General features: G+C 33.4%; 1 protein-coding gene and 2 pseudogenes across 2 annotated transcripts; all 3 read left to right on the top strand.

Annotated features, from left to right (window-relative positions):
• Window positions 1-6,183: 6,183 nt before the first annotated feature.
• Window positions 6,184-9,408, top strand: LOC125219594 (putative S-adenosylmethionine-dependent methyltransferase At5g37970; annotated as a pseudogene). The gene is made up of 4 exons (XR_016135216.1): window positions 6,184-6,796; window positions 7,359-7,620; window positions 7,719-7,829; window positions 8,462-9,408. The product of XR_016135216.1 is annotated as a putative S-adenosylmethionine-dependent methyltransferase At5g37970 (transcript).
• Window positions 9,409-16,244: 6,836 nt separating this feature from the next.
• On the top strand, window positions 16,245-16,893 carry LOC148932239 (putative protein phosphatase 2C 58 pseudogene; annotated as a pseudogene).
• A 9,036-nt stretch (window positions 16,894-25,929) lies between these two features.
• LOC125219573 (loganic acid O-methyltransferase-like) lies at window positions 25,930-27,398 on the top strand. Its single transcript, XM_048121593.2, has 2 exons — window positions 25,930-26,132; window positions 26,212-27,398. Exons 1-2 carry the CDS (start codon window positions 26,064-26,066, stop codon window positions 27,166-27,168), a joined length of 1,026 nt encoding a protein of 341 aa, XP_047977550.1. The 5' UTR covers window positions 25,930-26,063; the 3' UTR covers window positions 27,169-27,398.
• The last annotated feature ends 119 nt before the right edge of the window (window positions 27,399-27,517 follow it).

The raw sequence follows: 27,517 nt of genomic DNA, 5'->3' as shown, positions 1-27,517 counted from the left end.
CAGGTCGGCACATGCCATTTCTAAAATAATATTAATGATGTAACTTCAAATCTTCTATAAAGAGATGAATTTGAAAGTAATGCCCCACCCAATATTAAAATGAGTAGTAATTTAGAGACATAACGTCTCCATGCCATAATACCCCTATATTTTTTTGCCATAAAAATAATTTATATATGGACTAATATACCTTTATTTCAAATAAAGGAAGTTATATCCGTTTGATTATAAAAGGAAAGTCCAATCAAAACACATTAACTATTAACTATTAACTTTCAATAACTTTGGAGAATTATAATTAAGTTGTTAATAAACCTCTTTAATTTTGCATAACATAAAAGGATTTGAATTGGTTTACCTTCAAATGAAATTTTTTATTTTATTTTATTCAAACACTAATATAAAGATTAACTTTTCAATTGAATTTGTTCATCTAATAGTAATCAATAGCAACTAATTATTTTGTTATTAGATAATTCTTAAAATTCTAAAATTTAAAAATAATTATCTACGTATATATTAATTTCTTAGTATTATTATCAAACAAAATAATCTAAGTCTTTTGATCTAATTATTTTATGAGTATTAAATCACTTTTAAAATTTGACTTATTAGTAGTCATCCACATCCATTTATTTTATATGGTAGATTAAAAACTTACTCATTTAATAGTCATTCATAATAAATAATTTTATTATTACAGAATTAACTTTATACCATGAAATTACTACGATTAAATAAACGGAAAAACTTGTGATTATATTTTTTCATCGAGATACAACGTAATGTTCCAAAACTTAATGAATAAAGTATGAGAGAGTAAGAGAAATAATTAATAACAAATTTCCATAAATAAAAATGATACTACTAATTACAGTGAATGGACTAAAATGAACATAACCAAAAGAATTAGTACTTTTATAAAATTATTAATGCATTAGAATTTTGATTTTTTGAAAAATATTTATTTTATTATATTTTCATTTTCAAACAAAAGAATAGTTGAAATTGATAATAGTTTTCTTATACTTTTCTCTTTTGAATTATAAACGGATTATAAAAATTTGAAGTGAATTACATTTAAAAAATTATAAAAGTGTGTAACAAAATGTGGGTCCCATTTCTCTAATATTCTAACTTCTTTAGGTATATATTTTCATTTTAATTCATATCTTCCACATTTATATATATTCCATAATATATATCCTTATTTAAGATCATAATTATGCACATAAATGCTTTTTTTAAGATGTAGGGGCAAAAAGGTAGATGTAAAAAAGTGTAGATTTAATTAAAAATATAATATAGTATAAGATTACAATTTAAACCTCATTATGACATTATGGCTTGGAGACATTATGTCTCTAAAACGTTTTTCTATTAAAAGAGTATATACTATTTGATTAAGCAGCCAAATCTGACTTTGGTGTATTAGGGTATCTCCACCAGCGCCTCTCCCGGTCGCCCGTCGGCGACGTCCGACCGGACGTCCGCCATAGGGAGCGGGAAGGGCGCCCACGCCCGTCCCGAGTGCCCCGCGAAGGGCTTGCCCCTCGCGTCGACGTCCGACCGGACGTCCGCCACTGTGGCGAAGGTCGGACGTCCGGAATTTTAAATTTTTTATTTTTTATTTTTAAAAAAACTCTATAAATAGGGCTCCTCCAACATCATTTCATTCACACCACTTGTGTTGACAAGTTTCTCTCTCTAACCTTTTTTTTCAATTATCTATAATGGCGAGTAGTCGTGCGGGTGGTAGTGGCGGAGGCGTTAGTGATAATGATGGATATAGTGATGATGGATTGGATCTCGCTGTGCAAGAGGCGATTGATCGACGGATCCGTCAGAGGCAGCAGCGGCGGCAGCAGGCGGCGGCGGCCGTGCCTCGGCCGATCCATCGCCGACGGCATGTACCCCGGGACCACATTGCTGCACATATTCGGTTGTATGAGGACTACTTTGCTCCGCAGCAGCGTTTCGTCGCCAACGGCAACCAGCACAACATGGGATACTATTTGGCGGATGGGATATACCCAAACTGGCCCGTCTTTGTGAAGACGATCAAGCATGCGATCGGGCCAAAGAAGTCCTACTTTGCGACCCGGCAGGAGGCAGCGCGCAAGGATGTTGAGCGCGCATTTGGTGCGCTCTAGAGTCGATGGGCGATGGTGAGGGGTCCGGCACGGCAGTGGTATATTCCCAACATCGGCGACATCATGTACGCGTGTATCATTTTGCACAACATGATTGTCGAAAGTGAAGGGGACGAACTGACTCAGTGGACCAGCGAAGATGACACAGATGCCGGTCCAAGCCACGGCGTGGCCACCGCGAATGTGAACATGGGGGTACCTCATGGAGAGGTTGAGCGGTTGCGCGCATTTGCCGACATGCGGCAAAGAAATGCCCATATTCGACTTCAGGAGGATATCATCGAAGAGGTTTGGACGCGGAGGGGTGGACACTGATGTGGTTATTTTTTTTTTCTATCTACTATGTAATTTTTTTTTGAATGATGTATGTTTTTTTTTAATGAAATATTTGTATTTCCCGTTCGTATTTGTGTCGAATTTTAATTCCGTGAATTTTAATTTAATTGTGAATTAATTTAATTGTGGGAAGGGCTAGTGGGAAGGGCTAGTGCAGTGTGAAAGGCTAGTGATGTGGCAGTGGAATGGGAATGGCTAGTGCTGACGTAACATGCAGTTTTTGTGGGAAGGGCTAGTAGAGGGGTGAGTGGGAGGGGCGCCACCGGGAGACACCGTTAGTATTTGCTTAATTGGCACTACTATACATGGAAATTAACAATATTTGAAATAAAATAGTGAATAATTAGAATTTATTATATACGATAGACAATGTGATATCTTTTCTTATTTTGGATATCGCTTAGTTACAGGCCCTATATAAGTGAGAAATGACACACCATTACAATATATTATTAGAGGCGAGCAAAAAGAAAGGTTGAATTAATAATTAAGTAGAATAGCTAAATTATCTCTAGTTCTCTTCCTTGTCTTATATATAGGGTTTAGAAGGGCAAAAGAGGTTGTATCCCTGCAGATTGTCAAGAATATTGCATGGCTGCATTCGAAGAAGGGCAAGGATTTTGTGCTTCCAATGGAGTTGGTGGCACTTTAGTTTGTAACTGTGAATATAATTGTGCATCTTTCTAAAATGTAGTAATTGGGCTTATCCAATCTTTGCACGTACTGTGTGACTTGGATTTGAATAAAACTTGAAATTTTATGATTATCGATTTTTGTCTATGTGATGTGATTTTAATATGTAATTCTAGTCACACACTAATCACAATAAGATGTTTTGATTCTGGCAAGAACTTGTGTGGGATGCGAAAAATGTCTGAGTATCTGATTCGAAACAAACACAAATTTTGGTTTTCCGGTTCTGCTCGGATATATATAACCGAAAAAAAAATAAAAATATCAAATTGCCTTTTATTACTCCTTCCGTTCAACACTAAGTGATCAACTTTCCATTTTTGATTATCCTACTGCAAGTGATTGATTTCCTCTTTTAACAAAAAACAAAACAACTCTCTTATTTTAGTCGATACGATACAATACTATATTCTTGTGATAATTATAGAAAAATAATTTTTAATTTTTTAACAGCTTTTTTCATATATTGTGCAATTTTGGTTTTTCAGATTTTTTTGTGTGTGTGTATTTTGTTGGATATATGTATGCAATTTGATTTTTTTGGTTCGGGATCAGTTCTTATAATTCACATATAATTTGGTTTGATACAATTTTTATTTTCACAAAAATTTGATTTTTCGGTTCAGTTTAGAAAAAAAAAGAACCAAAAATTGAATACTCAACCCTAGGACTTGTTATCTTCCACAAACATCTTTCCTTAATCATACTCAAATAAAAATCAAACATCTTTCCTTAATCATACTCAAATAAAAATCAAAGGAATAAGAAAACAATATGATATTCAACCATTTATGTTCAAAAAATGAAATTTCATGAATGCTCGGGCTCTTGAAATTCAAATGCTAGGTTGTCTTCTAGTGGATTGATTGTTACACAACCATTTTTACTTGTAGTTTATGACAAATGACAGATAATACAAATGCACAAGTCACATTCTTAAAACTGGGGTAAGTTGAGTATCTATCAATTAAAAATACTCCCTCCGTCTCAAGGAAGATGACCCCTTCCTTAGACGGCACGGGATTTTATACAGTTAATTTTTGTGTGTTAAGAGGAGAGAGTAAAGTAAGAGAGAGGGAATAAAGTAGAGATAAAGATGTTTCCATTTTAAGTAATAGGTCATTTTGGTTGGGACAAACCAAAAAGGAAAGTGGGTCATCTTCAATGGGACGGAGGGAGTATATGGAAGTGTTGGAATTTCTTTTTCTTAATATTTGTCATGGCATATTTTTAAAATAATAATGCTGCTGTGATAGCATCATGGTACATGTCTTATTTTCAAAATAACTACACCATGTAGTCCCTCTGTTCCTTCTAAATAATAGAGACATTTCTTTTCTCCACGAAGATTAAAAAAATAGATAATATATTAAAGTAGAGAGAATAATGTGGAGTATGATATCAGAGACAAGTACAGAAATGGGGGAAACATTTCCAATGAAAGGTGGTGATTCTGAATACAGTTATAACAAAAACTCCCAAGTACGAAGGTACCTTATATATCATGATATAAATTTGCACTAAATTAGTACTCCCTCCGTCCCGGCTAAGATGACACATTGCTTAGCCGGCACGGGGTTTTAGGAGTTATTGGTTAAAGTGTTTAATTGGAGAGAGAGAAGGTGGGTGTAAGTATTAAAGTAGAGAGATAAAGAAAGATGAATATTTTAATAGGAGTGAGAAAAAGTGGTTGAGTGTATTAATTGGAGAGAGAAAGTTACCAAAAAAAGAAATGTGTCATCTTAGTTGGGACAAACTAAAAAGGAAAACGTGTCATATTAAGCGGGACGGAGGGAGTAATATCGAATCTCTGGTCTCATTACAATTCCAGCGCAGAAACTAGTGTCGGAAGCAGTCCACAGGTCAGAAAAGCAACAGACGCAAATATAATTATATCTTCATATTATCAGGTAAGATTTTAAAATGGAGATATATATGTTGTGAGAATAGAATATATGGTGATTGGTGGCTACTGTTCAAGCTTTTGACGCAAAGGGAGTTCCAAGAAGGTGAGGCAAAGGGAGTTCTAAATAATTATGCTGCACCCTTCAGATCTGTTCAATTATCTATTATGGGAAGATGATATAAGAGCATCTCCAATGGTAGGCTAGCGACCGGCTAGCCGATTGACGTGGCTAGCCGAACCATTGGAGCAGGCTAGCGCCAAATCGGCGAAAAAAACGGCGTGAGCTAGCCGATCGCGTGTGGCTGGCCGATGCGCTGGCCGCCATTGTGGTGGCCCGATCGGCCAGCGCTATTTTTTAATTTTTTTTTTTTAATTCTTTTTCTTAATTCTTTTTTTTTTAATTTTTGAAAAACTATATAAACGCGATTTTCTCTATCTCTAAATTTCTGTACAAGAGCAACATCTAGCGATGAACAACAACAACTAACCCAATACAAAATTAAGACCTATAACAGAAACATGTCATAGCGAGACCGCCGTTCGGCTAGCGGCAAACTATAACGGATTCAAGGCATACTAACATTTTTTAATGTATTTTTTTAATAAATTAGTGAGGAGTAGAGTGGGGCGGTGGCTCGTGTGTGGAAGCCCGGATTTTTTTTTATTATGTAATTTGTTTTATTTTTAGTTAATGTACTTTTTTTAATTTAAATAAAATTAATGAATTTTCCCGTATATGTCTCGTAAATTTAATTCGGTAATTTAATCATAATGTTAATTCCGTAAATGTAGTATATTTTGAATTATTTTTATTGCGGCCGGCCTATGGCTAGCCTATGACTGGCCTAAATCTGACATGGCAGGTGGATTTTTAGTGCTGCTGACGTGCCAGGGAGAGAGAGTGACTGACCTATTTGCATTGGAGATGCACTAATGAACTTGACCATTCAAAGTTGCCATTCAAAGTTGGAAGATAAGTTAATTAAGCAGACAAGTCTGACTTTTGGTTCTTTCACACAATAACTATTTCTTTACTACTATATAACAATCTTACATTTTAGATCTTGTCAAAGTAGAGAAGAGTGCAGAAATGGGGGAAACTTTTCCAATGAATGGTGGTGATTCTGAATACAAGCTACACCAAAAAATCCAATTACCAGATAAATACTTATATAACCACAGATTTTTACATCATTTTGCACTTAATTACTCCCTCCGTCCGTGAAATGTTTTCCAGTCTTGCCATTTTGATCGTCTATGAAAAGTTGTCCACTTTGCTTTTTTTTTCTTTCTATTTTTGATAAACGGACTCCACGTTTCACCAACTCTTTATCATCACATTCTATTAGGGCTCGTCTGGTAGCCTGTAAATGGCGTGAAACACCATTCTTCCCCTTCTTTTCCATCGTTTGGTAGCACATACACCATTCCAGCGACCCGGTATACATTCGTCGGGTTTCACGGCTACATCTACTCTTATCAGCGCAAGTGTGTCAACAATATCAGAGTGAGGAGTGGTATTAGTTTTTGGCTTTCGCCGATTACGCTGAAAGGAAGCTACTTGTGCCAATTTGCCCTCATTTGGCGGTAATTACTTGTGTTTTGTGAACCCCAGAAGGTGAAATTTGGTCGTTGCTGTTGTGTAATTCTACACTCGCCGGCGTCGGACTCTTTTCAATTCTGGTTCCTTCGCACTACCTTCATCCGGGTATGTCAAATTGTCCATTTTTGGGTTCGATCTGTTGGCTGTGAATATGAATTTGGTGTTGATGTTTGAATTTGGGTCTGATTTGAACAAATTTGACTCTGCATCTATAGCTTTACAATTTGCACAGCCGAATTGCATTGTTTAGGAGCTCAATCTGTTGGGGAATGTTTTGCATATGCGAATTGTGTGTGGTTGTGATGTTGCATTCTTTCTGAATTTGTGCTCGATAAGTATGGGTTGCAGAGTTTATTTCGTCCTGCATCCTCCAATGTTAATTAATATTATGATAGCTTAGTTACCGTTCTGTGCTGCCGTTTTAGTTCGAGTTTGCGCTTCTGTGGATTGCGATCTGTTGGTTTGAGATTAGAAAATGTTATTTTGTCGTAGTTCCTTGCTTCTGTCCCTTGAGCAAAGTTTGAAATTTTGCATATGTATTTCAGTTTGTCATGAATAATTGATTTGGGACAGCCTCAAAAAATGTCACTCCAATTAGATATTGTGCTTTTATGTTGCTGTTCCTAAATTTGGAGTTGAGAATTGATTATTTTTGTCTTGATTCCAGTGGTTGTGAATTCGGTAATTTCAGTTTACCATCTATACTAGTGTTCATAGTTCCACCAAGGTAGTCGCTCTGTGATGGAGGAAGGAAGGGGAAGAATCTACCTTGAAATTAGGCATTGTGCTTGGAGTGATTGGTGCAATTGTGGCGATATTGGGTGTTTTGGGGCTGTTGATTATTGTTATTTACAGAAGGTTGCAGAGGAAAGGGCTTGATGAATTCAGAAGTGAGAGTTTTGTGATGGAGAAAGGCTCTCCTTTGGGAAGTAAGATCAATCCTAGTAAAATGAATTGTGTTTTAGTCTATTTTTGATCTATGAAATGAGTTTGGTGTTTGCACTTTTAATCGGGGCATGTTCCGCAGCCGATGAGGATGGCATCGATAGGGCGGCCCCCGTACCATAAGTTCACACACGAGGACATGGAGGAGGCGGCGAACAACTTTGATCCATCCAATCTAGTGGAAGAAGGGCAGGTATGTGTACATATTGCTCTGTGTCACTCTGTGTTTGTGTTGAATAGTAGTATGATGTTTTGTGTGAATTATGGGAAAAAATGTTGATGAGCAGCTATATAAAGAAAGGCTGAGAGATGGATCTGTGGTGCTTGTGAAATGCCTGCTGAAACGGAAGCATTCTCCTCAAGCTCTGCAGCACCACATGGAGGTGATGTCCAGGCTGAAGCACTGGCATTTGGTGAGGTGCTAGGCCACTGCATTGTCCCACCAAATTGGAACCTGCGTCGATAACTAAATCATCGAGGAGAGGGGTAGTTTAGTCACGGTCGATTTTGTTTCCTTCATTCTCCATTTCAACCAAACGCTGGAAATTGGGTCAAACTCCTACATGGGCTGAACCAAACACTCTTCAATTCTATCCACCAAATCATGAAATCCCATTTACTATAAACCCATGTTAAATATTTTACTACCTACCAGACGCACCCTTATAAAACTAATATACAAATGTGGGGCCATTTATTCAACTAACTTTTTCAACTCACTTTTCTTAGAACCCCATGCCGTGTCAAACATGGACAATATTTCATGGACGGAATGAGTAATTAGTAACTGAAGATTCCTCTGATCTTATTACAATTTCGGCGCAGAAACTAGCGTCGGATGCAGTGAAGGAAATGATAGAAGAAGCCGTGATCGGGAGCCTAGACGCAGAACCAAGGTCGACCAAAGTGGCGATAGCAGATTTAGGGTGTTCAGTTGGGCCAAACACGTTCTTCACCGTTCAAAATCTGATAGAAGCAGTGCAGAAGAAATGGCCATCCGAAACACTCCTAGAATTCCAAGTATTCTTCAATGACCACCTCGGAAACGATTCCAAGTATTCTCAACAATGAGGCCGGGATCCACGGCTCTGGCGCCCCAGAGCCCGTGGCCAGAGCCTACTCGGCCCAGTTTGCGGCCGATTTAGGATGCTTCTTGGCCGCCAGAGCGAGGGAGATTGTGAGTGGTGGGCTTATGTTCCTTGTCATGCCGGCAACTCCTGACGGCCTGTCGCAGACCGAGCTCAGCGCCCTCTTCGATTTCTACGGCTACAGTCTCATGGACTTAGCTGAGAAGGTAGGTCTGGTTCTGGTTCTGTTCTGGCTATATACTTAGATCAATATATGCTATACTATGTTCTGGCTATATACTCAGATCCATATTCCGAGGCTGGGGAGATGAGGGAAGTGATAGAGAAGAATGGGAGTTTTAGGATTGAGAGAATGGAGCTGACGAACCCTAAGTCGAAGGTGGCAGGACCGCTTGATGCTGCGAATGTGTTGACTCACATGAGATCGGCCATGGAGGGAGTTTTCGCGGCTCATTTTGGAGCTTCCGTGGCCGATCAAATGTTCGACAACGTTGAGCCAATGACTCCAAGGATCGCAGACTGCTTCAAGGCTCTACATCATATTTCTAATCAACTGTTTGTAGTGCTTACCCGAAAATAAGTAATACCACTAGCTAGTTCTTTGTCATCTTGTTATGATTTCTTTGTGAATAATACTTTCTGATATGCGATTTAATGTCTCATTTTGACTTGATATAGATTTTAAAATTTTAATATTATCATGTTTTGACTCATGCAGCATTTAATGTGTACTCCAATAATTGAAACATATTTCCACTTTATTAATTTTAACATAAATTTAATAATTTAGTTTATTTATTAAAATATTAAAAATAAAATAAATGGGAGTGTTGATCCAATAATGAACTATTCCTTTTATTCACAATCAATGGTCAGATTTTTCATTTTGAGTATCTATGAAAATTAGTCATTTTTTATATTCAAATAATTATCATTTAAATCACGAAGTTTGATTGAATTTTGCTTAAATTGTAAAGCTTGAAGTATTAAATTACAGAGTTTTATTCATTATCAGTTGTTCCATCCGTATAAAATTGAGTTTAGTCTATACATATACTCCCCCCGTCCACAAACAATAGATCACTTTTGCCATTTTGGGACGTCCATAAAAAATAGATCACTTTCTTAAAATGCAAAGTTTATCTCTCATATTTTTTCCACTTTTTATTCCCTCTCTCCTACTTTACTTACTTTTTCTCCCTATCTCTCTTACTTTACCTACTTTTTCTCATACTCTATCTTACTTTACCAATTATACATTAAAACCCGTGCCATACACAAAGTGATCTATTTTTTGTGGACGGAGGGAGTATAAAATACGAGTTTTGGCCTATATTTTGAATATGTATAAATTTTGGGTATAAATTTAAATATTTATAAGTTTTAATTTATAACTACCAATCATATGAATAAATTCTAGAGTAATTATTCTTGCAGTTATTTACCGTTACTCCCATGATTGTGTATAATATGAAGAGAATTAGTAAGAATATACAGTTATTTATATATCCCATTGACACATTATTAAAAATACAAAAGACATATAATCTTGAATTGGATTAAAAAATAAACACGGTTAGTAATACTATTAGAAAAGAATTATATTAAATGTCATCTATTAATGAATTAATCTATATCTATTTATACATGTATAAGAAGAGTTTTATAAGAAATAACAAAAATTCCATTATAATTTAATTTAAATATATAATAGTTTTTGGTATGACTTTAAATGTACGCAGTTAGTGCAAAATTGTAAAACGTATATTAAAAAAGTAAACGGTTTTTAATATGATAAATTTCTTGAAATTGATGTCCTTTATTATTGTATTAATATTAATTTATATTTTAATAAATTTAATTGAGTCAATGTTAGAATTTATTATTTAATAGGAGATCAATGCTAATATCAATAGATTTAGTAGAGGATTAATTCTTATGATACGCTACATTATACTCCCTCCGTCTACGATTAAGAGTCTCATTTCTAAATGGCGCGAGTTTTAAGAAATGTTAAGAAAAGTGGATGGAAGAAAGCTAGTGGAATAAGGGTTCCACTTGTATATATTAGTTTTAAATGATATGTGAGTGGAATGAATTAGTGGAATGTGGTGTCTCTTTACCATTTATGGTAATTATGAACATGGACTCTTATTTGTGGACGGATCAAAATGGAAAAACGAGACTCTTATTCGTGGACGGAGGGAGTATTACTTATGTACTTTTAAAATATTAATGATAGGTTATCCATTTTAATTAACAACATAAAAGCAATATTAATGTTATACGTTTAGGAAAAGTGAAAAGTTTAGATATTTGTACTATAAATATATGGTATTTGGTAACTAAAATTTCACTCTTTCACCAATTTCTCTTTTATAGAAGATTCAGAGTTGACGCCTTTGTTCTTACCATAGGAAAAAACTTTACACTATGCCATGATTCTTTGCCTTATCAAGCTTAATCTTCTTCAAAAGATATAACCTTTGATCTTCTTTAAAAAGAACTAAGTGACAAAGAAAAAGGGATGAAATGTATGTGGTGAATGGAGTCGCAACGGTCGCAAGGATGGCTAGGTGGCGAATTGGCGATAGCATTTCCGGCGGACAAAGATTGGAAAATTTTCATCAATGAAGAAGAATAAAGAGAAGAGTGATGTTGCTTATGTTCCATTTATGACATTGGAATAGGTAATGAATTTTCGAAATCTTTCATTCATTATATAAAGTGAGTTTTTGGGAGGCATTTTTGGCGGGAAAATGGAAAAAAAGAAAAAAACCTATTCTATTCTTTTGAGATGATCCATCATTCTATGTAAGGCTATAGCTACAATGAGTGTAGCTGCATCTAAAATGCCATTTTTGTGCAGTTAAACGGGAAAAGTGAGTGTATTTATGTGTATGGAGTAAGAACAATGACTGACAAAAGTAAATTTCTCATGGAACCGTGTGTAGCCTTCCAAATAGAAAAGAATGCAGTGGTGTTACATATTCCAAATAGAAATCTGGCAATCTTGATCACGGCCAACTTTCAATTTGCCCAACAAATTATACAAGAGCAAAACTGAAATATTTCTATCTATAAATACCGAGCAAAACTTTCAGAACCTCATTAACAAAAAATTCTCTCTCTAAGTCGATTTTCTCTCCTTTTCATTTCAAGAATGGTCCAACGATGGTTTGTTTTTGAGATTGGTATTATGAATTGGTGATTAGTAGGTTGTCTCAACATTATTAAGAATTTTTTCGTTTTGATGTTTCACATTGTTGTAAAGATACAATTTGCCTAATTAATGATAGTAGTATTTCTTCCTCCCTTTTTTTTTTTTTTTTTTTTTTACTTTCGTTAATTCTTTATTATAGTTTATCTGGTGTAACAAAGAATATAATACCTGAGATATTTTCATTTTTCTTTACAGTGCGGTGGTGGAGAAATGGATTGGAGAAAGCAATTCTCCTGAAGTCTTCACGCAAGAAAATCTGGAAGGTTATTAAGATTGCCTCGAGCCAAGTATAAACTGCGTTTGAGCAGTTGGAGTTAAGTTGAGCATATGTTTGCTCGCCGTGGCCTGAGAGGCTCTGAAATGGAGATTTTACAAAACGGACCTCTTTTTCTCCCGGTATTGGAGAAATTCCTCTTCGCTTGAAGTCAGAGTTAAAGGTGCAGGTTTTTAAGAAATCGTTTGAGCATTTCTGAATCCACGCAGGTGGGCGACCAAACCGCAAGACAGAGTGATAGCATGGTGGCGAGGAAGGTTAGCTGGCGATGCTGGCCGGATCGCCAATCAGGACTCTTGAGCGTGCTGGGCTTGGATCGAGAGACACAGAATTATGGCCCCACTTTGTTATTAGTATCAACTATTTAAGCTATGTAATTTGTAAATGTACGTATATACTACTCCCTCCATTCCATAGTAATGGAAGCATTTCTTTTGCCCGCAGGAGTTTTTAGCGCAGTTGGTTCCGGGAGAGCAGATATTGCTACAAGGAGATGGGTTCGAATCCCACTACTGGCGTGTGGGAGCTTCCATCTCTCAGGCATAAGTGTGAGGCCTTGAGAGATGGGCTCCTGTCAGGACAGTGGGTTGAAGGCCTACTCTCTAACGGGCCGCTGTGTGGTACGGAGGGAGTATTTATTTAAATTGTTAAAGGCAGTATACATCTTTAAAAATGAGTAAGAGATTTGTTTAATTTTTGAGGTTTCACAAATTATCGGAATATATATAGACTATAGTGAAGCGTTGTCTGTACATAAATTCTACGTACATTAATTTTTAGCTTATCTAATGCATGAGAAACGATCTTCTGGGCGACACTATGTGAGCGCCTTGTAGGCGCGGCTGAGAAATATTGAAGAAAGCCATGGAGTGGGTGCAAACCTAATTCCACGGTAATTCGCAGGCATCAATTCATTAAATTGAGAGAACTGTTACAAAAGTTTCATTTGCAATGGCTACAAGCCTACAATAATGTGTGTGTAGATTATGTGAGAGAGAGAGAATTGATTGACAGGTGAGAGGGAGAGCATTGATGACAGAATATTATTAAAAAACCAATGATACACCACGTCAGCAGGCGCCTACAAGCGCTCGTATATAGTCGTCCCGCAAAGCATTTCTCTCTAATGCATATCAATAAAATTGTACTCCCTCCGTCCTAAGGAAGATGACCCATTTCTTGGGCGGCATGGAATTTTATACAAATTTATTTTGTGTGTTGAGAGAAGAGAGTAAAGTAAAAGAGAGAGAATAAAGTAGAGATAAATGTGTTTCCATTTTAAGTAATGGATCATCTTAGTTGGGACAAACTAAAAAGGAAAGTGGGTCATTTCAATAGAACGGAGAGAGTATTAACATCAAATACGAATTATTATGAATATTTTAAACTGCTTCCTTCGTTGCATTTTCGCTAAATTAAATGCTAATTATAAGGTTTTACCAAGGAAAAAAATTTATTTTTTATATAACTTTATAGCGTTAATGTTATTCCAAAATATTAAGAATTTAATTATGAAATTATGAGTTTGGAAGCTTAAGAATTAAATAAAATTTTTAAAATTCTTATAATTAAAATCATAAACACAATCAATATTTATACATACTACTCTAGGGGTGCGTCATATCATAACTCATATTTATGTGATAACCTAATAATCTTATCATTTTATGGGTCAAAAGTATCATTTTTGCTAAAAATGATATTTATATCCGATAAAATGATATTTTTTCAGCATGCATTAAATGATACTTTTATTCCATAAAATGATATTCTGTTCCATAAAATGATATTTTTCGTCCATAAAATGAGGGTTATTAGGTTATCACCATAAATATGGGTTATGATATAAACAGTGGCATGCTATTTCTTTAATGCATATGTTACGAACCCACAAGACTTACTTATTGAAGAACCAGCAACGACGACAGAGACAAGAGAAGAGGAGGAGGAGTCGTCACCAATGAGAGAGGAACTGCTGGAGCAAACGATGAAGACTACAGAGGAGAAAGTCGGGGAGATCACAACCAGGAACCTGAGGCCGAGAAAGCAACTCAAACCGCCGGATCGCTACCAAGACTTTTAGCCAAATAAGCGATCCAACTGTTCGATGGATGGCCTCAATGAGTTGTTTAGTTTAGTTTAATTATTTGTTTCATTTTCCGTTATTTTATTTTATTGTTTTCAAGAACGGTTTTTGCGTCGAGCGGTTTATAAGATCCATCGGGTTTTCTTGTTCTTTCCCGATGTATAGGATTAGGTCGAACCAATCCTAGGGTCCTAGATATAAATAGGGCTTCTCATTAATTCCGTCATTCAATTAATGAAGTAATATTTTGCCCACATACTTGTGCGATACACAAACAACAAAACCCTTCACGCTGCCGATGGAAATCTCTTCCGCGCCAGCAACCTATCCGTTTTGTTTCAGCCGCCGATCCCAAGCTTAGGGACGCCGGAATCGTGTGTTATTGGTTCGTGACAGCAATTCTTCGTTAAGAAAATCGTTATCTTAACAGCATCCCTACTACTCCATCCGCATAGTGGCATACTATTTCTTTAACGCATATGTTTTAAGAAAGTGAATATAAATAGTTAAGGTACATCATTCTCTTCCGCAGTACAATGCACATCGGTGCAAATAATCTGTTTTATACTAGTGATAATGTTTATTAAAAATTTGTGTATGCATGTTAAATTTTCAATAATTAATAATATTCGTATGTTAGATGTTTCAATCAATATATGCGGCTAGCCGGCTATGTTATTTTAATTTTTTTTTATATTTTTAGATGTTTGGTAACATGTCACATTTTACGTTTTAGTGACAATTTACTAGATTCGGATCCCTTTTATACTCTAGATGTCAAACTTTTTTTTCTAAGTTGTATTACAAAAGTTGTCTATTTTTTGGAAAAAGTTCCCCTTCTATTAATATAAATATTTTATTTCTTCACTTAATACACAAAATACATTTTCTAAAATTTCATGTCATTATCTAAGTGTGACATCTTTTATGAGACGAAGGATCATATACATATCTGATTTTTAAAACCCACATAATAATATAGTTTCTCATTTTTATGTGAAAACTATTTTGGCCCGTGCATGGCACGGGTGATAACACTAGTTTAAAGAAATAGAGTAGTATATATGTAATGTTGAAAGCATTTTTTAATTAGGGCTTGATTGTAGGGATATATTCCGTTTTGAAATGAAAATATATATATGTGTGATGTTGGAAGCGATTTTTTATGGCTAAATTTTAGAGATATTTTTTATATACGAATTATACGTAATTGACTGGCCGAAAATTATACTACGTGAAGATTGATTATTTTATAACAAATAGACAAACAAGAACATTTGATGGTGATATGGTACATTGCCTTGAATAGTTTAAATTAATTAAGGAAACATATCACACATATTTAGGGGTGTGAATCATGACATGTGATAGTTAAGGTTATGGTGTTCAGGGTAATACTATCTGCATTGTTTACAAGTATTATTTTATTTAAATCTTGGTATCATTTTGAGATTGATTATGTGAACTGTGTAGAATCTCAAGTACTACACATAAAAGTGGTGAGATTATGTAAAATTATGTCACATAACTAGATTTAAATTCTTTTTTGTAATTAATTATATTATGATTTGAATTTGGGACATAATGAAAAATAATGATCACGCATTATAATTTTACTAAACTAGATTGTATACATAATTTATAATAATTTAATTTTTTTTATTAATTTAGTTCAAGACTAAATTAGTTTTGTATACATATTTATAGTATTATTTTTGTGATGTATATATATTGCCTATTTTTTTAAGATTTAAATAAATATAAAAATAAATTAATGGTACATGCATTTGCACAAATATTATTGCTAAAATTATTATTATCAATATATTTATCAATAGAGGCTAAGCCAATGAGTGTGGTTGCAGAGTATTGAATATATTAACCATTTAAGGTTTCCATCATTTCCATATCTAAATGTAATGAAAATAAAATGGGTTATGCATCATCGCACGGGGTGTGACACTACTAGGAAAAAGAAGTTGATTGAGAGCAAGGGCGGATTCGTGTCAAACTGGCCAGGTACACATCTACATTATCTGAATTAATGATTCTAATTTCTACCAATAATCCCTCTTTTTCTCAATTGTGACAGGCGACGCTCCTCGCGTTGATGGCCAGCTGGCGGTGGCCAGAGCATTCGGGGACAAGAGCTTGAAGAAACATGTGACGTCCGAGCCTGATATAGCAGATTAGCAGTCCAGACAATAGACAATGACGTTGAGTTCTTAATTTTAGCGAGCGATGGAGTGTGGACTGTGCGATACTATCCATAAAACTTTCCTTATACGCATTCTTGAGTCGATTTTACAACTGAGGGCTCATTTATTTGCCCTTACATTTCTGCAGGTAATGTCAAACCAAGATGTGGTCAACTCCATCAAAGCGATCAAGGATCCACACGCAGCAGCGAAGCGTCTTGTTGATGAGGCGCCTGTCGAGGAAAAGCAGGGACGACATCTCCTGCGTCATCGTTAGGTTTCAATAGCTTGATTAGATAGGTTTTTTGCTTTCACTTACTTAGTTTAGCTACTTAGGATTTGAATTTATTTTTGCATGAAATTGAATGATATTTTTTTTCTACTTAAGAAGGCCCTGGTTTTTGCATATTGAATGCATACTTTTGTATAGTTTAATACCAAAATGTGAATATTATACTTGCATATTTACATATTACCCTTCTTAATAAATTAAAAATTGTCAATCCCATCGAATTGGATTTTTTTATCTATCTTATTTTTAGGCATCGTGATTCTAAAAAATGTGAAAAAATTGTGGGCGAAAAAGATTAGTAGATTTGTTGATTAAATACAATAATAAATATTATATGTTCTATTTATTAAATATAATAAAATAAAATAAGATACGTAATGAAGGATGCCCAAAAATGACGAAATAAGATACAATCAAAGTGAAAAAATAAAATTTATTTATGCAAACAAAAGTTATTGCTTCTATCCTCCACAAACTGCAATTGAGGGCCCAATAGAGGCCCAACTGGTGTCCAGCCCACCTGTGCCTAACTCCCACTACTGCCATTATCTCCCGAAAGAATACAATGCACATCTGAAGAAATTTTACTAAATTTAATCTAAATTAAATTTATAGGATATTAGAATATAATTAAGTCAAGTGTATGTGTTATAAGTCCACAATTGATTTTCTTTATCTGTTCTTTCAGGATAACAAGATTGTAAACAGACAGTCGGAACTACATAGAGTTTTGATTTTCTATTTAAGCTCTTATTATCCCATCTCCATAATAATAAAAAATACAATTATTAATTCTCTCTCTTTCATGTACTCCCTCCGTTCCACCTAAGTTGATTCGTATTCCTTTTTAGGGCATCCCAACGAAGTTGAGTCATTTCATTTGTTGATAAAAAAATAAATTGTTCAATCACTCTTACTTTATTTAATCACATACTTTACTTTCTCTTATCTCTCATACTTTTATCCCTCTTCTATTGTATTTCACTTTCATCTAATCTATTCAACGCAATTTCTTAATATTCATGCCCGAAAATTTATACCAACTTAGTTTGGACGGAGGGAGTATAATTTCTCCTTTCTTTTCTTCTTAAAATACCATAAATATATTCATTTCTTTCCAACATGAACGCATAAAAGCAAGGAAAAGGTTAAGCTCCCCATACCTTGCTAAAATCTCTTTTCTTATTATTGGTATAAAATATTTTGTGTAAATCATAATCTATTATCACAGTGAAACATATAGAAAATTAAAAATAAATTTAAAAAATAAGTAAATTATTTTTTTCACCCTCTAAATAATGCCAAACGATGTCAGATGACCAAAACCCATCGTCCATCATCGCGATTAAGTCGCAAGCACCGTGCGAATTTCAAGTCATCCTAATAGAACAATGTGAGAGTCACTGTGAGTATGTGCTGGAGCGTACGAATTTAAAGCACCATGTGAATTCAAGCGTGCGAATTTCAAGTAATGCTGGAGCGTGCGGATATCAAGTCACCGTGCCAAAAAACTGATTGTTCTTATATTCAATTCAACATCACATTTTCAAAGACGTGTGAAGGTTAGAGAGAGATAACACATAGCGAGAATGTGGAGAGAAGAATTTATTTAATTTTTTGTGATTTATAGTTTAAACTTTCCAATTTAAAGAAATGACGAGATTTGAATTTTTGAGGGGACCACCTCAAGATTAGATAATACTATGAGAAATAAGTGTGCGCTGTGGAGTTATAGTTTAAACTTTCCAATTTAAAGAAATGATGAGATTTGATAGTAGCCAATAAAATGATAGAGTATACCAACAAAATAGAAGCAAAATTTGGAAATTTTGCCAAGTTATAGCTCCGGCATGCCACATGGGATAAGTTTTTAACGGAAATATGTCGTCAGGTCGGGTAGTTTGAGAAATTTGCACGATCCAATAAAGTTCGTGACTTTAGGCACGACTTTTATAGTTTGAGGAAAAACTAAACTTTCCCCAAAGTTTATGACTTTTTAGGCAATTTGCCCAAATAAAACTAGAGAAACTTGGAAATCATAGTACAAATGGCTAGTATCAAGTATTTCTAGAACGAAAATCCAAATACCTATCATATAGTAGTAGGCAGCATTCACGTCATTAATTAGACTAGTGTAACACCCGTGCTATGTACGGATCTTTAATTTATTATTATATTTATACAAATTTTAAAAATTAAACAAACACATTTTTCTAATATTCCTTTTATTGTATGTAATAATTTGAAAATAAAATTAAAAAAAATAAAATACATTAGTAAATAATACATAATGATTAATTTAAAAGTAAAGAAAATTTTTAGTTACAAAAATCATTTCTAACAAAAAAGATTTCTTTCAACTAATTTATGAACAAATAAATATAAAAAAATTTGTATTGTGTCGTTAAATAGCAAAACATACTATGCTCTACAACTTGTTTCTGTAAATGATATAATATTAAATTATTATGCATCAAATGTAGAAAATTTAAAATTTATTTAATAAAATATTTATTTGTATATTATCATAATATTTCTCTATATATTACAAAATAAACAAAATATCTTAAAAGTTCAAAAAAAACATAATGAAATCTGTAGAAATTTGAGTAATGAAACAACATATAGGAATAGTCAAAACACTTATTTACACATGCTGAAAAGTTTGTTGATATATTATAAAAATGTTTATCTATGCATTACAAAATAAATTGAACATCTCATAAAAGTTCCAAAAATTATTATAAAATCAATAGAAATTGTAGTAATATTACATACAATAAGAAGAATAAACACTCAAGAATTGGCATATAAATATTAGTATATGTAAAAATTGTATGTAATCATAAATAACAAATACACAATATAAATATTTGTAGATAAATATTAATTCATTTAAATTCAAAATATTCTATTAAATGTAGTTTATAGTAAATCTATTATAATTAAATGTTTATAAGCATAGTGTGTTTATAAATAGAACAAATTTTCTAAAATTATTAACCTTTATCACCATAATTATCATGAGTTAGATCATGAGTTAAAAAAAAAAGTCTACTTACTACAATAAAAAATATACTCAACTTAGATCATGACTTAAATTTTAACGTAGCAGTTACAAACTTACAATGATTATTCTCATTAATTACTTTTAATTCATTTCATTTTGTGGTAAAATAGTATTCTTTTAGAATTTGACCAAATGATGTAACCGCCTATTAGAGTGTGACATTAAATTACCTTAATTTTGCATCTAATAATTTAATTATGCATCATTTTCAATTACATAGTCAAAGATAATTTCAATTATTTACTCACAATTTAGTGAATGGCTCTATACTATAGTCCATATCTTAAATGCCAAATTAAGCTAGTAATAATCAATTAAGAGTATGAATTGAATATGATTATATGAGTGATTTCTAACGTTTTTTTATTTATATCATAAATTAATATTTGTTTAATTTTAGTAATGCTCCAACCATTCGACGTCACAAAATTCTGACTAGTTCCATGAGCGTATTATACATCTAATCATGCATAATCTTAGCGCATATTTGGTATAGTAGATAATTATCTATGAATAAAATTCTCTTAAAACATCCACTATCAAAATAATTGATAGTGAATGAATGGAGTAGTAGATACGACACGATACGATACGTGAAGCTTTTGTTTATATAGTAATGTGTGGAACTATACGTTATTTTGTTCAACTATTCTGGATTAGGAATACCTTAATTACTTCTTACTGTGACCACTTTCGATGAAACGCAACACTTAGGAAAACATTACCAAGACTTCAAAGTTTTTCAACTATATCTTTTAATTTAAAATTGATTATACATTATTGAATGTTAGCTGGCGAGATTTGGATAACGTCAAACTCGATCCATATTAAAAACTTATGTAGGTACTCATTTTTTTAGTTAAAAAGGTTTATCTACTTACAAGAAACTAAACCTTTTTTTTTTTTTTTTTGCAATAACAAAATTTCAAATTCTCAATAGCTAATTTAATACTGCTGATATTTAAAATTTTATAATTAAAATAAATAAAAAAAAATACCTCTGAATTTTTAAAATTTGTCTTGAGACCATGGGCCACGGTCAAATGTGACTCTGGGTTATAATTTATACAAAAATTGATTGCCTAATTAGTGTTATACTATAATTGATACTACTATACTTGCAATAAGCTAGGAGCCATTTCAAAAAAAATAATGATGTAGACTTCAAATCTTCTATAAAGAAATGAATATGAAAGTCATAGTATTTGATCAAGCAGTCAAATCTGACTTTTTGTGTTCGTTCAAAATTATTAAAACATCCTTAATTGGCGCTACTATATACGGAAACGAAATAAAATAGTGAGTCATTGGAATTTATTGGGACGACAAGGTGATATCTTTTCCTATTTTGGATATCGCTCAACTACAGCCCTATATAAATGAGACAATGACACTCCATTACAACATATTATTTGAGGCGAACAATATAATATTACTAGTATTAAAAAAAAAAGGTTGAATTAAGTAGAATGGCTAAATTATCTCTAGTTCTCTTCGTTCTCTTATCAGGTATATAGATATATTTTATTTCAGAATTTTGAACATAGTATTTTTCGTTGGAAAAATTTTAAAATTTGTTTTGCAGTTGTGTTTGGTGCAGTTTTTGAAGTGAATGGAGAAAAATGCACGACTATAATTGACAACAGAGGTTGTAGCCTTACAGATTGTGTAGACAATTGCAAGGCTGAGTTCAAGGGAGAAGGATTTTGTGCTTCCAATTCTATAGATGGTGGCATATTAGTTTGTAAATGCAAATATGATTGTGCATCTTTCTAGAATGTAATTGGTTTATCCAATCTTTGCACACATTGTGTTACTTAGATTTGAGTAAGACTTTGAAATTTTATGAGTATTTTATCTATGTGATGTGATTTTAATGTGTAATTCTAGTCACACTAATCACACTAATATGTTTTGATTCTCGCATCGACTAGTGTGGGGTGGGCAAAATAGCCGAGTATCCGATCCGAACCAAACACAAATTTTGGTTTTTCGATTTTGTTTGGATATATAAAACTGAAAAAAAAAAATCAAAAAATCAAATTTCCTTTTAATATTATACTCCTACTTATATTGTATAATATATATGTATATACTATAACTAAAAACAAACTCTATTTGTATTGCTTTATAAATTAATAAATGTAATAATATTTAGATTTTATATTTGTACTTGTTTTGGATATTTTAATTAGTTGATAAGACTATATTTTTGTGATAATTATAGAAAAATATTTTTTTATTTTTTTTCCAGTTTATTTTTGTATTGTGCAATTTTGGTTTTTCGGATCGACTTTTGTAGTTTGGATTTTGGTTTGTATTTTTTGGATATATCTATGCAATTTTAATTTTTCGGTTCTGATCGATTTTTATAATTTAGATTTAATTCGGTTCGGTTTGGTTCGGTTCAATTTTTATTTTCACAACTTTTGATTTTATCGTTCAATTTGAAAAAAAAAGAACCGAAAACTAAATACCAACCCTAGGACTTGTTATCTTCCACGACCATCTTTCATCCTCTTAACAAAGTAATATTAGTTAAATATAACGAAATACATCTATACAAGAACATATTATTTCACAGCGGCTCACAAGAATATCATTTAGAGTTGGATATAAGAAATATCAATAGCTCATGAAATGTGTCATTGATGTATATTTTCACTCTCTCAAGTTTAGTGTTCAGCCAAAGTTTTATACAGTAGTATTGAAGTTCTGTACGTTTAACTATGTAGCATTTATTTTCAATAATTGTCAAGAACATTGTTGCTCTGATTTTGTATGATAAAATCGAATTCCTTCAAAATTTTCAGCCTTAGTTGTTGGCACTTATTGTTAACTTGTGTCGAGATATCATACATCCCAATTTGCAATTTGATTAGCAATTTTGAAATGAATCTCAATAGATATCAAGTAATTAATTATTGTATATAGTTATGGAGTAGTATATAATTTGAAATTATGAATGCATTAGTTCCAACCTCTAAGTTGTAGTAATTTTGAGTTCGATGTTTATGCTTTTTGACTTTGAATTTAATTCACAGGTTGTTGCAGATGGTATTAAAATTTAAAATTATACCTGGACTAGAAAGTGACCTTAAACTCAAACAAATTAAAGAAATTAGAAAACAATATCATGATCTTCAACCATTTATGTTAAAAAAAATGAAATTTCATGAATGTCCAGGCTCTTGAAATTCAAATGCTAGGTTATTTCTAGTGGAGTACTATCATTTTTACTTGTTGTTTATGACAAAATTACAGATAAAACAAGTGCATAAGTCACATTCTTAAAAACTGGGGTAAGTTCAATTAAAAAGTACATGAATATGTTGGAATTTCTTACTAGTATTTAAATAAAAAAATGCTGCGGTGATAGGATCATGGCACATGCTTATTTTCAAAATAACTACACTATGTCGTCCCTCCGTTCCTCCTAGGTAATAGAGACATTTCTTTTTATCAGTCACCACGTAGAGAGAATAACGTATGATAGAAAATAAAGTAGCTAGATAATTGCAGAAAGAAAAATGTGCTAATTTTTTTCAAAAATGGATACAACTCTTTTAATGTGGATTATCTCAAAATAGAAAACGACTCTATTAATGCATAACGTCATGTAACTGCCGCTGATTATCTAAATACTCATCACACTCAATGAAAGGTGGTGATTCTGACTACAGTTATACCAAAAACTCCAATTACCATGAAACTTATACATCATCATATAAATTTGCACTAAATTAGTAATATCGAATCTCTGATCTCAGAAGCAGTAAAGGAAATAATATATAGAATACCAAGTAGTACTATTCTTCAGCGAGAATAAGCTAGGATACAGGTCGGCACATGCCATTTCTAAAATAATATTAATGATAACTTCAAATCTTCTATAAAGAGAAGAATTTGAAAGTCATGCCCCACCCAATATAAAAATATACTATTTGATTAAGCAGCCAAATCTGACTTTGGTGTATTAGTACTTGCTTAATTGGCGCTACTATACATGGAAATTAACAATATTTGAAATAAAATAGTGAATAATTAGAATTTATTATATATGATACAATGTGATATCTTTTCCTATTTTGGATATAGCTTAGTTACAGGCCCTATATAAGTGAGAAAATGGCACACCATTACAATATATTATTAGAGGCGAGCAAAAAAAAAGGTTGAATTAATAATAGTGAATAATTAGAATTTATTATATATGATACAATGTGATATCTTTTCCTATTTTGGATATAGCTTAGTTACAGGCCCTATATAAGTGAGAAAATGGCACACCATTAAAATATATTATTAGAGGCGAGCAAAAAAAAAGGTTGAATTAATAATTAATAGAATGGCTAAATTATCTCTAGTTCTCTTCCTTGTCTTATCATGTATATATATATAGATATATTTTATTTCAGAATTTTAAACATAGTACTTTTTATTGAAAAAAATTTAAAATTTGTTTTTGCAGTTGTGTTTAGTGCAGTTTTTGAAGTGAATGGGCAAAAAAATGCACGACTATAGGAGTATTTGACAAAAGAGGTTGTATCCCTGCAGATTGTCAAGAATATTGCATGGCTGCATTCGAAGAAGGGCAAGGATTTTGTGCTTCCAATGGAGTTGGTGGCACTTTAGTTTGTAACTGTGAATATAATTGTGCATCTTTCTAAAATGTAGTAATTGGGCTTATCCAATCTTTGCACGTATTGTATTGTGTGACTTGGATTTTAATAAAACTTGAAATTTTATGATTATCGATTTTTGTCTATGTGATGTGATTTTAATATGTAATTCTAGTCACACACTAATCACAATAAGATGTTTTGATTCTGGCAAGAACTTGTGTGGGATGCGAAAAATGTCTGAGTATCTGATTCGAAACAAACACAAATTTTGGTTTTCCGGTTCTGCTCGGATATATATAACCGAAAAAAAAATAAAAATATCAAATTGCCTTTTATTACTCCTTCCGTTCAACACTAAGTGATCAACTTTCCATTTTTGATTATCCTACTGCAAGTGATTGATTTCCTCTTTTAACAAAAAACAAAACAACTCTCTTATTTTAGTCGATACGATACAATACTATATTCTTGTGATAATTATAGAAAAATAATTTTTAATTTTTTAACAGCTTTTTTCATATATTGTGCAATTTTGGTTTTTCGGATTTTTTTGTATGTGTGTATTTTGTTGGATATATCTATGCATTTGATTTTTTTGGTTCAGGATCAGTTCTTATAATTCACATATAATTTGGTTTGATACAATTTTTATTTTCACAAAAAATTGATTTTTCGGTTCAGTTTGAAAAAAAAAAAGAAAAAGAACCGAAAACTAAATACTCAACCCTAGGACTTGTTATCTTCCACAACCATCTTTCCTTAATTAAACTCAAATAAAAATCAAAGAAATAAGAAAACAATATGATATTCAACCATTTATGTTCAAAAAATGAAAGTCCATGAATGCTCGGGCTCTTGAAATTCAAATGCTAGGTTGTCTTCTAGTGGAGTATTTGTTATACTCTCATTTTTACTTGTTTATGACGATTGACGGATAAAACAAATGCATAAGTCACATTCTTAAAACTGGGGTAAGTTGAGTATCTTTCAATTAAAAAGTATATGGAAGTGTTGGAATTTCTTTTTCTTAATATTTGTCATGGCATATTTTTAAAATAATAATGCTGCAGTGATAGCATCATGGTGCATGTCTTATTTTCAAAATAACTACACTATGTTGTCCCTCCGTTCCTTTTAGATAATAGAGACATTTCTTTTTTCCACATATATTAAAGAAAATAGATAATGTATTAAAGTACAGAGAATAATGTATGATATTAGAGACAAGTGCAGAAATGGGGGAAACATTTCCAATGAAAGGTGGTGATTGTGAATACAGTTATAACAAAACTCCCTAGTACCAGGTACCTAAAATAAAAAATTAATAAAACAATGCATATTTTTAAAATAATAATGCTGCAGTGATTGGTGTACTTTATATTGTCATGGCCTACGTTTCTAAATAATTATGCTGCAGCCTTGAGATCTGTTCAATTATCTATTATGGGAAGATGATATAATGAACTTGACCATTCAAAGTTGGAAGATGAGTTAAGCAGACAAGTCTGACTTTTGGTTCCTTCACACAATATATCATAATCTTACATTTTAGATCTTGTCAAAGTGCAGAAATGGGGGAAACTTTTCCAATGAAAGGTGGTGATTCTGAATACAGCTACACCAAAAACTCCAATTACCAGGTAAATACTTATATCGCCATCATTTTGCACTTAATTAGTAACTGAGGATTCCTCTGATCTCATTGCAATTCCGGCGCAGAAACTAGCGTCGGATGCAGTGAAGGACGAGATAAAAGAGGCAGTGATCGGGAGCCTAGATGCAGAACCAAGGTCGACCAAAGTGGCGATAGCAGATTTAGGGTGTTCAGTTGGGCCAAACACGTTCTTCACCGTTCAAAATCTGATAGAAGCAGTGCAGAAGAAATGGCCATCCGAAACACTCCTAGAATTCCAAGTATTCTTCAATGACCACCTCGGAAACGATTTCAACACCCTCTTCTCCTCCCTCCCACCGGAGAGGCAGTACCACGCTGCTGCGGTGCCAGGGTCGTTCCACGGCCGCCTCTTCCCTCGCAGCTCCATCACCGTGGCGCATTCTTCATACGCTCTCCAGTGGCTCTCCAAGCAGCCTCAAGGGGTGCATAACGAGGGCAGAATCCACTACTCCGGCACGGGCACAGATGTGGTCAAGGCCTACTCGGATCAATACGAAAAGGATTTGTCATGTTTCATGAGCGCGAGAGCTGAGGAGATTGTGAAAGGAGGAGTATTGGTTCTGGTCGTGCCGGGAACCCCTGACGGAATCTCCCATTCCGACCACCCTGCTGGTGTCCTGTTCAATTACTTCGGAAATAGCCTAATGGAGTTAGCTAATGAGGGAGTTGTGGATAAAGATAAAATAGACAATTTCAACTTGCCAATCTATGCTCCCGCGATGGGGGAGATGAGGAGGGTGATAGAAAACAATGGGTGTTTTAGCATTGAGAAAATGGAGCTGACAGATCCAAGGTCCAAGGTTGATGGACCCATTGATGTAGCTAAACTGATAATGCACATGAGAGCTGGAATGGAGGGGGTCTTCTCAGCTCACTTTGGAGATTCTGTCGTTGAGAAAATGTTCGCTAAGGTTTCAGACAAAGCTCAAGAAATGTCACACTTTTTTGAATCTGGGTATAATAAGTCTACTCAACTGCTTGTTGTGCTCAAGCGCAAATGAGGTATTCTCAGTTCATGTTGAATCAGCTTTTGGTCCATCTTCTTCACTATTAATAAGGATTCATCTGTTGTTTTATATTACTATAAATTACTTGCTAGTTTTGATTTGAGCTGTTGTTATTTTGTGGCTTTAATTTTCTGATTAGGTGAAGCTAAGTCATTCACCTAATGTGTAATCATTCATTGAACAAGATAACTCATTATTCTATTTGGTGCAGTTTCCTTCATCTAGTGATTCTAGTAAAAAAATATGTTGCATATCTGCTGTCTTAGTCTATGTAGTTTCCTACTTCCATACCGGAGTAAGATGGAACCTATACAACACGACCAAAACAAACCGTACGTCTAAA

Source organism: Salvia hispanica, chromosome 2 (assembly GCF_029641045.1).
Source record: "Salvia hispanica isolate PSC_SH4W2 chromosome 2, Shi_PSC_v1, whole genome shotgun sequence".
Taxonomy (NCBI): Eukaryota; Viridiplantae; Streptophyta; class Magnoliopsida; order Lamiales; family Lamiaceae; genus Salvia; species Salvia hispanica.
This window is presented reverse-complemented; position numbering and strand designations above follow the sequence as displayed.

Coding starts and splice junctions, on each gene's coding strand:
- LOC125219573 (XM_048121593.2), top strand. CDS start 26,064: ATGGGGGAAACTTTTCCAATGAAAGGTGGTGATTCTGAATACAGCTAC. Junction 26,133..26,211: donor CCAAAAACTCCAATTACCAG/GTAAATACTTAT, acceptor ATTCCGGCGCAG/AAACTAGCGTCGGATGCAGT.